This window comes from Mytilus galloprovincialis, chromosome 6 (assembly GCF_965363235.1).
Source record: "Mytilus galloprovincialis chromosome 6, xbMytGall1.hap1.1, whole genome shotgun sequence".
NCBI classification, from domain to species: Eukaryota; Metazoa; Mollusca; class Bivalvia; order Mytilida; family Mytilidae; genus Mytilus; species Mytilus galloprovincialis.
In genome coordinates, this window is record NC_134843.1 from 38413822 (window position 1) to 38430178 (window position 16357).

Genomic DNA, 16357 nt, shown 5'->3' on the forward strand with positions numbered 1-16357 from the left:
TATGGAACTTGAAATCCACTCTTACGTTTAATTTCCAAACATGACTTATTTTTTCCAATGTTGGTTTGCCAAAGTAATGTATAATTTCGATTTGTCTCTTTTCACTACACTTTTGAAAGATTCTACCCGAAAAAAGAACAAAGAATTGCAACATGTAAGAGTCAAAGTATTGTAACATGTGCAATGACTCCGCCAATAGCATCGACTTAATGGAGAATCCTATCTTGCTGTTCAATTGCTTTCTGCTACTTTTTGAGATATCCAGAGATAAACATTTTCATAACAGAATTTGATGTGACTGTCATAAAAGTGAGAGGTGTAGCGCTATAAAACCGGGTTCAATCCACCGTTTTCTACATTTGAAAATGCCTGTACCATGTCAGGAATATGACAGTTGTTGTCCATTCGTTTGATGTGTTTTATTCTTTAACTTGCCATTTGATTAGGGACTTTCCGTTTGAATTTTCCTCGGAGTTAGTATTTTTGTGATTTTACTTTTTTCATAATTGATAAACTATCATTTTACGAAATTATTATTGTGTAAGTTATCACTAACCTGCGTCTATTTGAACATCTCTTAAAATCTGTAATAACAAATGCAAAACAGTCATTTAAATATTCAAAACTACGATAGAATAAACAACAATGTATAATGCTACCATATTAGTGGAATATCTTTTTAAATGAAGCTTTGTTTTGCAAATGAGTCTTGTTTCTAGTCATTGGACTTCAAGAAACATATATTTAGATAACCGTGTTCTTTAATTTCCTTGTACATTTATGTTGACTTGTACTTCTTATTGGATTCAACTTATGTTTACGTTTTTTTTAAATGTAGACAATCAGTCCTATTACTAACAAATCCACTAAATGTATCATTACAAATTCGTATGTTATATTATTAAACATGTACCTGACATAATATGTGGACATTAAGATCTTCTTCCTTCAGACTCTCCTGGAGCTTCTTGAAATTAGCATGGGTTGTACTCTTCTTCCAATCATGTAGAGCGTTAATTTTGATATCAAAATCCCCTCTGCTATAAGACTCAATGTTTTTCCACGACTGGGACGGTTTTCTTTCCTTTAAATGCATATACATTTTCCATGTTTCTTCTGTTGTCAATTCAGCTGCTAGGCGTCCAAGATGTTTATCTTCGGGTAGGCTGTCTAACCATGCTTTGTCTAAACCTGTTTAATATTGTTGATATACATAACCAATGTAGATATTTAAATATGACAACTAAATAAGACGATTAAAATATCTCAATATGAACAATTCCTTTTAAAAAAGAATAGAGTATTGCCATCCTGTTAAATATAATATTCCATTGGATAGATAGTTAACGCCATGATTGCCTTCTATTGATGATCATCATTGTATGCAGTGGTCACAACTTTATATGCAGTGATCACAGCATTAAATGCAGACGTGAAAGCATTATATGCAGTTTTTTGAACATGACATGCAGTGGTGTCACCATTATACGTGTTTTGTTGAAGGTGATGATCAGTGGTGTTGATGATGATGATTGATGATAGTGTTAGGTGGTGGTTCAGGTTCGAAAACTTCGATTTTTTTATTGGAAATTGCCGAATACAGCTGTAGATGATAATGACCTGCATTTTGTTTTTAAATGAAACAGTTATTGAAGTCATGTTAATTAGGCAATTCGAGTAAAAACTTTATCAGAAAAAAAATATTGGCTGCTATTGTATGCAAATTGGACGGACATTATTTTATCCATTAAGGGATCGTTCATTCCGAGAAAATGATTAAACTAACAAAAGTTGAATGAATTAACTATTTCATTTCGTCTTAAGATACACTATGACATAATGTAAGTAAAATAATGGTAGCTAATAATGATATTACAAAGGACAGTTTGTATACTACATGCCTCGAGTTCATTTTCTACTGAAGAAGTATAGCTTCATGTAGGTGCTTCTTTATTTTCGATAAGAAGAAGATGGTTAGCTATCTACAAGGTCTTAGACACATAGCTCGCTAGCTTATATATGTCATGATAGGGCCATTATTTGGCTTTTATTTTCAGAATTATTCCTCTTTTGCTTGTTGTAGCTTTCATCTGGACCTTAACTCAAGTTTTAATCAGAATCATTCATGTTAAAAACAAGATCGAGCTGACCAACTTTTTTAATGTTGTCAAAGATGTGCAATATCATTCCTCTATGACTTGTAATTGATTAGATTTTGTATATTAATGCAAAACTTTACCAGAATAAAGTTAGCTCGAGATGATTCATTTTTTTCATTGACATTCGTTACTTTCTAAGATGTGCACACTAATAGTAAATCATTTTTCTTTGACTGGCTATATGCTAAGTAAGATTCTACATCGCTGACATACAAAAATGAATTTGTTTTCAACAATGCAATACATAGTTTACTTCTGACAGATATTTGGTTCTCCTTGAAAAATACTGGGTCATGATATATCAAAATTGCAGTGCAGTCCCGAGTAATCTGAAGATGTTTATTTTGGGTTAAATTATCAGATCACAAATATATATGTTATTAAATACTTTAAGTTTAACATATTCAGGGGTGCGCATAATGATACTGATTCTTGAAATCAGATCAACATTCGTTAAAAATGCCCCTAGCGTGGAATAATATCGTGGTAAATCGATCCTACTTCTTTATTCGCATATTTCAATTAGAGTTTTATATATTGTATAGATATGTGACTATTGTTGCCGACTATGTGACTCCAGTATTGTACGGTTATCTTTGTCGTTGGATTGCTGCCTCATTAACGCATATCTTTACCTCCTTTTTTCATATGAATATAAAAGTAATGAGAGATCGCACGTAGATTGCGTAGATCCCCGTGTTTCACGTTCGCAAACTATTTCTGTCAAAGTGCAGAATCTGCTGTCGGTGGTTTACCTGTTGTCATTTTTCCATGTTCGTTTTTTCTGTGATTTGTATTCACTTCATATAAAATTAAACTAGAGGCCATAAAGAGCCTGTGTCGTTCTCCTTAGTCTTTGTGCATATCTAACAAAGGACACTCTCCAACATTATAGATTTGCATAGAATTCATGACAAAAATCTCGTTTTCTTTTATCTTGTATTGCTGATCATTTTGTCTGTTTAGTTTCTATATATCTTTTTAGTTCTAGCTCAAAACATAAAAACGAGTGCAAACATATCCTCATCTAAGTCCAATCACGCATATAACGAGTGACAGTCTACTAAATTTATCATTTGACTCGTAAGTAGATCTTGACTTGCTGATAAATTTTGTGATTTAAATTGTCTATTTATTAATTAAAATTTTAATCATATGCGGAAAAATGCAAACAAAATTCTTGAAAATCGTCCAATAAGGAGTTGTCGGACAATTTCCTCCAAATTGTCTGAATTGAGGTTCTTGTCTTGCTAGTAATTTTTGCTTATTTCAGTTTCTATCTGTCTAGTATAAATTTTATGATATAAGGCGCACAACAGCAAAGCATTGTTAAAATAGTTATCAATGGGCAATAACTCTAATGAGGAAAAGAATAACTATGCAGGCTTTACTGTAGAACTTGTCTTGCTGGTCATGTTTGCAATTTAAAGTTTCTCTCTATTAATTATAAATCTCAAATAGTAGGCAAAAATGAAAAAAAAGTAAACATTTGTCATTTAAGGGCAATAACTTCCATACGAAAACGTCTGACAGTTTTGACGTAAAAGGACAATTGGAAGAACTCAACATTCTGAACATTTCTTCACCTGTCAGATTTTCCCTATTTATAACAGTTTTGCAAAATAGTAGACAATGCTTGCATTTCACCCCTATTTTCTATGGATAGCAATGGCGGCCATGTTGGTTGGCAGGCGGGGTCATTGAACGAATGTTTTATACAAGTTTCCCCAATAATGATTGTGGTCAAGTATGATTAAAAGATGCTTAGTAGTTTCATTGGAGAAGATTTTTGAAAAGTTAACGGACAACGAAAAACTAAGATAATGGACGAAGAGTGACGAGAAAAGATCATTTGGCCCAAATCATCAAAAGTTGTAACAAATGATCAAATCAATTAAGACAACGATAAAGACAATAAAAGAGGAGACTACAAGTAATAGTGTTGATGTACAGTCACGACAGCACATGATTTGAGGAACGGACCTTGATCATAGGTTCCCGGTAGAGGTCGATCTGACTCCCACATATATATGAAATATGGCGCTGAATATTAACTAAAGACTTTAATTGACTTATAACTTCATTATGAAATGAACTCGAGACATAAGGGCCGTGTTCACACCAAAGGCCATGTACAGTAAACATGTTTACAATTAGTTTAATGTAATGTACACAGGTTTCACATTAAATATGTTCACATCTATACACCTTGTTTAATTACCTGTACATCAGATTTGTTCACACTTGTAAACTATATGCCATTTAAATGTTCATTACATAGAACCGAATACACAATTTTGTGGACAACTTTTCTAGCAGTTAAGGAACGACCATTTGACTTGAAAAAGGGGGGTGTAATGGGTTTTTCCTTGAAAAATATTCTGATCCCCAATTTGATAAAAAATTAAAGGGTCAAACAGATGATTTAAAAAAAAAGAATTCTGAAGCCGGATTTTCCCCTTACATTATACATGTTATAATGATTAATAATACAAATTATTTGATTGCTGGCGTCGAAAAAACTGAATGAAAACGTAAGCGCGAAAAAAAAATCTGACCCAGAAAAAAATGCAATAACACCCCCTTGAAGCTGACTGGATTTGCCGATATCCGGTTAAAAAATTACGAAGTTTAATCCTCCTCCTCCTCCCCCTCCTCCTCCTCCTCCCCCTCCTCCTCCTCCTCCTCATCATCATCATCATCAACCACTGCATTTAATGATGTAACCACTGCATATAATAATTTGACCACTGTATATAATGCTTTGACCACTGCATATAATGCTTTGACCACTGCATATAATGATGATCATCAACATAAGGAATTCGTGGCGTTCCATAGATTAACATTTCCAAATGAAGCTAATTAAGACTTTATATTAGCTACGGTTGTTCTTTATGATTAATATCAAAATAAAATGTAGCAAAAACAGTAATTTGAATAATATTGTAAAAACATATGTTTTATTGATCAATTTGAAGAGCACTTTATCGATATTGTGACGACACATTTAAAAAAAAAGATAAAATGTGTTTATTGTAGAACTATTTACAGTCATGCGTAGATTTTGGATATGTTTAGTCCCATAGTACATGTGTAATGCGTCACCTTTGTATTTTAACCGTTTCTTGATGCATATATTGTTATTACAAGCAAATAACAAGGTCAGTATATGACATTTATAGGACTGTAATTGAACTACTTTCTTGCATGTCACAAGTAATATGTATTATAGCAATAACTGATTTTTCTAAATTCTTGTTTTCTGAAATAAATATTGATATTTTTATCTTTATAAGTCTATAATACTTTAAGAATCACTTTCTAAAGCAGCGGAAAATGCAAAACTGTACACATTAACGCAAAAACTCTTCCATAGACGTAAGGTTTATAGTATCTCAACAAAATTACAGGTATCCATCACCAAATGGAAAGAGTAATATGTTGAATATATTTTAATATATTTGTTTAGAATGTGAATCAAATCATAAAAAACGTGTCGAATAAACTACAGACAGCATTTTATTAATTCACAGGCCCACAACGGCCATAAAGGGACAATCAACACATGCGAGGTGAGTTTTCCTCTGTCTAACATTTTTTTCAAATGTAATTAATTGGACTTCTGAAATATTTAAAATTCTGCCGTCTTGGGCCTTTTGCTCTAAGTATGGAACATGGAATTTCAATTTTTAGCACATCTTACATATTGTTATGTTAAATCGGTTGTTACGTGTGGTACACTTAGTTGACGTTAAGGAAGGCATTAGGTCTTTTTTTCGAATTCCTTTATCATGATTTGATAAGAACTTCCCGAAATTTTAGTAATGTTTTGAATGAAATTTCTATCAAAATACACATTAAATAAACTCATCATAGATACCTAGAAAATTTTTTGTCTAAAAATTAAACAAAAGTGAGTCGCAATATTTTCCTCACAATGTTAGAAACAATTCTTTGAATAATGAATTTCAAGTAATTCTTTTAATGTAAGTGACCTGTCTTGTTGAGTGGTTAATTCTATTTTTCTTTAAAGTAAAATAATGAATAGATTGAATCAAATTCAATTAAAAAGAAAGGTCTTTATTATGTAAAGCCAGAAACAGATTTTAGAACGATGCTTTACCTATCATTATTAAAATTTATTGGTTTCATACGAAGGTTGGATTATTTGTATCAGAATAAAATATAATAACTCGAGTTGATATGAACAATCTCCGAAAGTCATGAGTTGTATTTGTTTCTTGTTATGGTAATTATTCTTTTTTACTGTTAATAAAAAGAAAATACTGTGAATAGATTTATTTGTCTATGGCAAGATATAAAACAGTTTGACTTTTATTTTTTTCCTGGCATCACACATCCATAATATACGTGTTTACCATCGTTGATTGGTTGACTGATACGATAAATTTGTTTCTTCACTCACGTTCGACAGGCTTGTGCGGTCTTAAATTTTTGAATACTAGTATAGTAGTTTCATCTATATCGATTTGCCATTTTCCCGATTATGACATTTGAATGACTAGGGATTCGAATGATGGGTGTTGAAAGCATAGCAGGAGACGCTCATATTGTCGACTAACCCCGTCTTACTCCATTTGCAGTTCATGTATTTCCCATTTGTTTACAGTTAACTTGATACGAATCCTTCTAATCGATAAACCATATATATTATTGTCACATTAATCATAAACTTGTTGTACGCTTCAGAATGAAATTTAATTTGCTTAATAGAATAGTTATCAAAGTAAATGTTAAGGAAAAAGTGTGTGTGTTTTGGATTCTATTAAATCAATAGCATATCTCAACTGTCATTGGGGTAATGAGGTTGTTGTGACTTTTGAAAGTTAACGTTGACCCACAGGATAGGCAATTGAAAGTTGCAAATTAGTGCTATGTTGACAGATATGCAAGCCAGGAAAGGAAATGGCTGTGTCACTAATTTATGTGCAACACCATGTAAAAGGACACGTATCTCGGAATGTAGAAAAATAAAAAAAAAAGGCTTAAACAATACTTACAACACCATCATTGAATATTACCGCCACCCACCAGACATGCATAATATTTCGCCATCAATGTCATTTATAAAATTTAGCATGTTTGGTTCTACTTTGGTAAAATGCAATTGTTAGAAGCTAAACAAATATTTCTCACCAATACAATTGTCAGAGCATCTGTCATCTTTCGCTGGTAGCTGTAAAATAAATACATGGTTGTATAACGGACATGTGTAATCGTAATAATACACTATTTGTGTAAAAGGTTTTAAAAATAGTACAAGTTAAGTTAAATTGCCGATATTTACCCATATATAGTACTGCGGATTCCCCCAACAACTGAATACACGAAAATACAAGTAATATCATTGATATAATACGACATTTCTTGAATCATGTCTTTAAACGGATCGTCAATTTCGCACGCCTTTATGACGTCATTTACCAGATAAATGGCCTGCCTGTATCCCTGTTATATTTAAAGTCTCCAGCACTTTCATAATCGTCATTCTGTAGGGTAGTAGAGAAATGATTAATGTTCCGTAAGTACTTAATCTTGATTCCCATACGACTGAGGGAGGATGACCATCTTATTAAATTTTAATTTCCCAAATATTTTGTGCAGTATAAAATCAAACTTGTTCACCCGTTTGCTCAACATGTGTTGGGAGTGACAATGCCTAGATTTTTTTCACAGGGTGATGGAAGTTACATGACAGATTCTTCTAAACATTGTATCCCGGAACTGTCGTATTATGGAAACATTACAATGATTTACTGGGAAATAATAACTTAATACTTATTAGCTATTCCACATTCTTGATCTTTGTTTTCGTGAAAATGTCCATGATCAGAAAAAGGGGAATATATATATCAAAGGGATATAACAAACTAGCTGAAAAAAATCCTTTATCATTTAGCAAACAACTACACATAAAAACAAAGATAAAAAAATATGAACCCCCTCAAAATTGGTTGTGAACTTGTATGCATCCGATTGTAAGCAGTTCCTTATTACTACATAAAATAGGTTACAAGTGAGACAAGCATTGTACTTTGTTTTATCCGTTAACGTAAATCAAATGAAGATGGAATCCCCAAACATTTAAACAGATGGCTAAATTACAAATTGATTGTTTTTAATCATTGGTTCATGACGTCCTGTCACTCAAGGGCCCTATAAAGGGTCATCATGTTAGGAAACGCAATCACTAAGTTAATGTATCCACTCGATATACTAGCATTCCGTACATTCAATGTTACCAGTACAACTAAGTCGATATACTAGTATTTAAGATGAATTGGTAGTTCTCAAAGTTTGTCAGTAGCAAAGTACTTCAATATAAATATAACAAAGGAATTTATTGAGCTTTGAAATTTTAAAACTTAGGATTTCAACTAAAATTAAAGGATGTAGCTAGTATGACTAGCTATGAATACTTTTCAGGGTTTTGACTTTATTTTATTGTCCTTTTCAGATATATAATATTGTCAAAGTTTGGACTTATTACCAACAGTTTGCCTTGTGCATCCCTTAAAAAGACACGTTCATCGAATTACGCATCTTGCCCATTAATATAGGCAGTATCAAATATAATTTATAAAACTGGTGGACATTGACCCCAGGATAATCAACAACCAAGATATTCAGCAATTAAGAAGTTTGGCATACATATCAAATGGTTTATTTCATAATGAAAATGTATCCTAAGTATCAAATTTATGTAAATACAAACTATCTCAAACCAAAACTTTAACATACTAGCTTCAACTTTAATTTGAATCAGAAACGGGACTGGCGGTATAACAGAGGGACCACGAACTTGAAAACATACTGTATCCTTTTTATCGTAGATGGGACACAAAAATATAGATCTCCCTCATGCATAAATCTGATTCATTGTCATAAATTAACTTTTGGTCAAGTTATGTCAGCTTGACAAATTCGTATAAAATTTTGGATTTTTAAGTATGTTAGCCTCAACTTTCTGGTGCTATACAATCGGTTCAGTGTATTGTTACAATAATATCAAGACAATCTTAGTATTGTACATATTCAACACTAATTATGGTGACTGAACGCGATATTAGTTGACACACTAAAGTGAGAACTATCAAAAGTAAAATCACAAAAATTCTGAACTCCGAGGACAATTTCAAACGGAAAGCCCCTAATCAAAATCAAAATCAATAGCTCAAACACACCAAACGAATTGACATTAACTGTCATATTCCTGACTTGGTACAGGCATTTTCTTAAGTCGAAAATGGTGAATTAAACCTGGTTTTATAGCTGGCTTAAACTATTACTTGTACGACAGTCGTACTTAATTCCATTATGTTGACAACGATTTGTGAACCACACATTATAGGTAAAAATGTTAAAAATAGGGGTACATCAGTCAACATTGTGTTAATCTTAATCCCTATTAAAAAACACATTATATAAACAAACATTTACCATGGCACAATAACACATTGCCGGGATGTATAATTACAGAGCCGCGTCAATTGTAACAAAGAAACACAAAAGTCATATAGACAAAGCATATTAGCAAAAAATGAAAGATAAGAATGGACAAATTATCATAGAACAATAACATAATGACGGGATGTATACAAACTAAGCCACGTCGTATGTATCAAAGGCCAACAAAAAAGGTATATAGACAAAACATATTAGCAAAAATGAAAGACAAGAATACGGAAACTAGAACAGAACAGAGCCACGGCAATGGATACCACTGAAAACATACTAAACAGTAAAAGAAATATTCATAAAGACAAACAAAAGATGAAATATTAAACAGCTTCATATCATGTAATCAGTGATGTGACCAAGGCAACACATTTACAACTTACCCTACATTTTTGTACCTGTAGGCTAAAATTCGATCCTTTGTTTAAATTGTTTTGTTGCATGGTCGTAGAGTCGAACAAATAAGCATTTTTTTTGCTAACTTTGAGGTCAAAGTACATTATCAGTGTTTAAGATTTTCACGAGGATCATATTACGGTCAGAAAATAATATCTGCATTATGGAATAGGAAAGGAATAAACCCTTTATGGAAGAGTTAACAATAGCAATTTATTTTAGAAACATTTCGAAAAAAAATGTAATCACCAAATTTTGACATCAGCAGCCTACTATGGACTCTTCAGATAAAATTGCTGCAAAGTGCACAAAATTTTTTTTCGAACACCTGGCTTCTCAATTTTTGATAATTGGGTTTAAACATTCGACATGATCAAAGTGGTGTCCATACTCCTTGAGTTCTATACTGTAGTATATTTGTATGTGACAATACAAGTAAAATAAAATTCGTATCGGTTTGGAAAATCAATCTGGAAATTCACTGAATTATAATATCTATTTAAAACATGTCGAAAAACGTTAAAAACATTTGAATAACTGAACCAAATTACTTTACAAATGAAGTGTGATAAGGTATAAATGAATAAGGATGAATAGAGTACATTACAGTTTTACAATATAAATTAGCACTTTAACTCTTTATAAAATACCAAAATTCAAGAGTTTGAAGACTGTATAAAAGACGCAAAGGTAAAAGTTTTGTTGAGTTGCTTTTTAAATAAAAAAATCAACATTTATTTTTCTTTCCATTTTACGAAAACGGCATTGCAGGAAATATTTACGACCGGAAAATGATAAAATTATTTATAAGGTATTGGCTTTGCGAAAAATTGTATTTTTAGATTGCAGCCGGTCCATTGAAGTCGTAAAATAAGCACCCTTTTCTTGATTAGTCACTCCACTACATTATTAACTTCACAGTAATAATTTGTATGGCTGTTTACTTTGCATCAATATTGAGCATGTTGTACATTCTGTGTACCCTATTTTGAATTGACATTCTGAGACTTAAAATGTGGGCTAGCATATGTAGATTATAATAAAAATGATATCTGAAAACTAATTACGTGTCATATCGATAACTATTTGTGTATTTCGTATTTGGTCATTCAAAAATTTTGAAAAAGATGTATAAGCATATATGAAACTGCAATTTGATAAAACAATAATGACTTGATTATATACTATAATTATAGAAATGGATACCTCTTTCTAGCTTAAAAAGTACGTTCTAATTTATTGGCAAAGTATATACCTTGTCTGAAAACCATCTGGACACAACATCTGTCTTGTGTTTTCTTTTATGATTTGGACATATCCATTCATCTTTAGACGAAACTCTATGGTCAAAAAAGCAAAGATCTGTTCCACAAACTATACCAATTTGAATTGTAAACGGCAAATCTATAGTACAAGCAGAATCCTCTGTTACTGAGAAATAAAAGTTTGAAATTTGTGTAATAGCATGAGAAAGACATTCCTGAGCCGTTGATGCAATCGTAGATACAATCGCGGTTTTTATTTTCTTGTGTGAAAGAGTAATAATTAATTTATTTCTCTGAATGTCAAATCTCATATCATGTTGCGCATCAATGCTAACATCAGCACTGTCGGTAAAAAGCAGCAGCCCGGAGTTTTGACTGACCTGTAATTTCCATATTGTTATGAAAGTCGCGATAAACCTGTACAGAATAGCTGGTGGTACAACTTCGTCCTTAAAAGTATAAGACAAATGAATGCTTCTGTCAAACGGCATACTTATGTTGTCTTCTCGTTTGGTACTAATCATACATGGTATTAGGAAATAGTCTGATCCATTCGTATCGTCTTTTTGGCTACATATTATATCCAAATGAACTAGCATTTCTACCATATACTCCTTATGTTCTAAGATCGTCTTGAAGCAATCTTGATTCCATATCTCATATAAATCCCTTTTCAGCAGTTTTCCACTTCCTTTAAGTGCTTTAAAAATTTGAAGAAGATGTTGTGGCCAAAACTGTTCCTCAGTTACGATGGAGCGTAGGACATCTATCAAAAACACCGGATCTATGATAACTTTATCTCTCAGGCCAGCTTCGTCAAAGAAAATAAGTTTTCCTAAAGCATGATTAACCTTTAGAAACAGTTTCAGCTCATCGTTATCCAATGCCATGATTTCATTTTGATTGTTTATGCGTTTGAGTTCATCAATAGATACTATTTTCTGCTTTTCGTCGACTTTCTTTGCTAACTGAAGTTCAAGAGGTACAAATTTTGTTGGCATTAATTCCCCACAACGAGGATGATCCAATGCAACTTCTACTAACTGTTTCTTTAAAACATCTATATCTTGGTCGTCCTTGTTTCTTGCGTCAACAAAAATAAGTGGTCGGTATTTAAGATGTGTTTTCCCTCCATGGTTTTGAAAGAGTATTTCGATGGAGTTTTCTAATGAATGTCTGTGCTCCTCTATGTTACCCTGAAATATACATGTTGATCATATATACCTAGAGTTAATAATTTAAACTTTGAGAGTATGATAATAGCATTTTAATTTATGTGAATTTCATGATTTACAAATTGGTGTTTAGTGGGCTGATATTATCGCTCCAGTTGTTATCACATGCCTTTCCATAACGTTATCGCATGTCATTTCAGCGTTACTCGGCAAAATCCAGATGGTACGTTTTCTTTGAAAAACATATAGCATTAGGATTACAACACATTGAAAGCGAAAAAAGAAACAGGAAAATATATAATGTAAAATGCAGAAAAATAAAAATAATGATACAATAATTACATTTCAAGATTCCAGCATTATTTGGAAAGTTAGAGTGTTCATTATGTTTTGTTGATTTTTTTATCGTCAAAATAAATATGTATTATATTGTTGTTTTTCTTGTCTGTTGATGGATATAATAGAAATATTTCATACCGGATGCATTAGATAACTTTAGAACCACAATCAAAAGGATCAATATATTAAACTGTTATTTCTCCATTTTGAAGTATGTGATAAAAGATTATGCCATGTCATTTTTCATATAAGATCATAGTAGGTGTATTATAAACCCCTCGATCAATACCCTGAGCTAATATTGAACCTTGGTCTGATAATAAATCTGATATTAAAAATGTCATGTAATAATCTGATAATAAAAGCTGCCAACCATCACATTTGGTAACTATTAGATTTTTTAGCATTTGCTTGTGGCTGCGCAAATCTATTTATCTCTTTTGAAACTATTTTTGCAACAATAATTAAGCCACGAAACTCAAACTTTATCTCTAACACCTCATGGTAAGACTGAAGTGAATTGATTCAGATGCTACAAAACTTTTTGTAAGACGGACTGCAGGATTGCTATGTTTTACTCCCATAACCGTCATTACAGCCTCCATAAAAAGGTAACTGAACAGATGTTTCCAATTACCAGCCTTTGTAAATATCACTTTACCAGAAGCATGGATGATTGCATAGTATGCTTGTACATGTATTCAACATATTTTTAGCGTAATAACCATGATAGATCGATTAAAATCTATTGCACAGATAATGACAGTTATGTCCTCTCTACCTTGATATTGACCTTCATAAGCCAAATACGGCGTATATCCGGATAAGTTCTTATATATCAACACGACAGGTGTCCAATGTAGAGCTGGATCTACACATCGTACCGGAGCCCCTGGTATCAATTCCTATTTTTTGGTGGGCTTAATGTTGTTTAGAATTTAGTTTCCACTAATTTTTTTGTACATTCTTGTATTTGTCTTTGGTCCTTTACTTTGATCATTTTGACTTTGACAATTTATGACTATGAACATGATGCATGTCACCTTAGTATTTTTCTCTCCCTTTTAAGATAATATGTCAACCTACTTTAACTTGATCCTTGTGAGTTGCCACACATAGAATTTTCGGAAACTCTTCATTCTCCTTCAATGTCTTGCAATATGTTAGTACGGAATTCACCCAATGGACAAGGTATGCTGCAAAACAACTACATATTTAATATATAAGTCATATGGGTGTATTCAGATATAACATTTACACACGAACTTAACAAAACAAGTTGATTTTTCTATATTTGTAAACGCAGATACGTCCTGCATAGATGATATATATAGCTGAGATGGTGATAAAGTAGATTGTAACCTCGAGAAGACATTGTCACGATAGGTGCTCCATAGGTTGAAATTGTTGTTGAGTGGTAACAATCTACGCCATTAGTCTCTCAGTTTTATGTTATTTAATTGATATACTGAATGTAATGATTTTCTTTTGAATTTTAGATGGAAAATAATTGACTCTGAGGTTGTGTACTTAACATTTATTCATAAGCTGAAATTTTAATAAACATATTCTTAAGATTTTTAGGATTGACAAATGATTCACCGAATATGTGGTTTAACATTGCAGAGCTATTTTTCCAAAATATATTGTTTACTAACGAAGTTTGAAATTCTTGGAAATTAGTTTTGATTTTGAAAACAGTTAGTAATATGCATAAGTTAATACAAAATTGTTTACAAATTTGTATATCTTCATTAAAATGAATTGAATTGTAGTAAAAAGTCCACACATTTAACATACACAACAATCCAAAATGAGTTAAGTTAATCATACTTGAATATCTCCAAATTGTCTTCTCTTTTTATGCATGCGCTTCTAATGTTAACTTTACAAATCTTTAGTAATGATTTGTTTTAAAAGCATGATCATCGTTTAGTTCTAGCTTCATTGCATGTATAAATTCTCTTTTTAAGATATAAAACAAAGAAACGATTATAAAGTGAGTGCAGGTGCAATTTATGTATTTGTTTCTTATATATATAAAGGCACCTTAGAATTATATGTTCCAAATGTTTGCTTTTTTATAGAGATTTGCACGAAGACCCTCACTTCGTACATGTGCAATGTTTGTTTAATCAATTTTACCTGTTCGATAAAATTAATGTTGGATATACTTTTTTACAATTTGTACATGCATCAAGTGCAACACTGAATGTTGGGGTTATCCTGAATTTCTTCTCTGATCGTCACCTATTCAAAAAATATGCATTTCTAAATTAAGAATAGACGTTACATACCTCCATCCTCTTCATTAATGCTTTCTCCACCATTGAAAATAAGAACAAAAGTGCCCCTACTTGATATAAACAATTGATGAGTTAGATGGTAAATCTTCTGTCCTCCGAAATCCCACAGGTCAATTGGCACAATTGTCATTTCGTAGTTTCCTTTCATGCATTCCGAACGAACAAGCTTGATAATGTCGTCATCGGATATTTCCATGGTCCTTGGTGAATCCTTTCTTGAAGTTCCCGCCATGTTAGTACTACTATCGACTGGTGTTTTGATACTTGTGGTATTTTTACCTATAAAGCAACAAATTACATTGTTTTATTACAAGTCATAATTGTAAGGTACATGTGGGCGTAGTTCCAACCAAAACGTTTTAACATTGATAACGTTACAAGCATGAATTCTTATACCTGTGAAATAATCTTGTATGCCTTAATGAAATATTTGATGTTAGTGAATTTGAAGAGAATAAAATTGAGAATGGAAATGGGAATGCGTCAAAGAGATAACAACCCGACCAAATAAAAAAAACAACAGCAGAAGGTCACCAATAGTTCCATTATAGTTTAATTTAACCAACAATTCATTTTTAAAATTGACATGCTGATTTTCTCAAAAAGTTTTCCAGTAAAATGTTAAAAGTAAAAATAAAAGTATATCTGTATCTATCAACTTCTGTACATTCACCATATTAATTCATTGTATATGTTCTACAACTTTGTTTTGGAATTTACATACTGGAAACAGGGAAATGTTTGCGGTATTTTAATTTCGTGGTAAGTTTATTTCTGGCTATTTCTGCGGTAAGAATTGAAACGCGAAATTAAAAAGATCGCGAAAATTTTATAGAAACTCTTTTCATAAAATGAAACCCTTGTAAATGTGCGTATTTGCACAGTATATGTTACAGACCACTATAAAATCGATTTTACAGACGACATATCTATAATACCTAACATCGTATTTTTATTTGAAAAGAACCGTTAGAATTCATGAGTATACTCAAGTTAATCTTATTAAAATGGAAGACTTCTCAGGCAGGTGAACATTACGGATATTAATATGTAAGAACACTACTTACAAATATGTAAATGACAACTGTCAAACATTTTTGAAAGGACTACTTCGTTGAATCTTCTACAAAGATTATTCAGATCAAAAAGACGACTTTTTAGCATGAATCCTTACAGCAATTTATTTTAATATACTCTTAATAAGGTCTTTCTTTCTGTTATTGTGTTTGTTTTTT

At 31.9% G+C, this 16357-nt stretch overlaps 2 protein-coding genes across 2 annotated transcripts in view; one reads left to right on the top strand and one right to left on the bottom strand.

The window, feature by feature from the left end:
* The window catches only part of LOC143079541 (uncharacterized), a 303363-nt gene that overhangs the window by 51330 nt on the left and 235676 nt on the right, over positions 1-16357 (top strand). The gene's annotated exons all lie outside the window — the stretch shown is intronic.
* LOC143079539 (uncharacterized) overlaps positions 1-16357 on the bottom strand; it is an 87817-nt gene that overhangs the window by 12477 nt on the left and 58983 nt on the right. The window contains exons 8-13 of the mRNA XM_076254942.1: positions 15114-15401; positions 13903-14012; positions 11293-12498; positions 7320-7359; positions 914-1191; positions 557-584 (exon numbers count right to left, since the gene is read on the bottom strand). Coding sequence (XP_076111057.1) covers positions 557-584; positions 914-1191; positions 7320-7359; positions 11293-12498; positions 13903-14012; positions 15114-15401 — 1950 coding nt within the window. The remainder of the gene's footprint in view (positions 1-556; positions 585-913; positions 1192-7319; positions 7360-11292; positions 12499-13902; positions 14013-15113; positions 15402-16357) is intronic.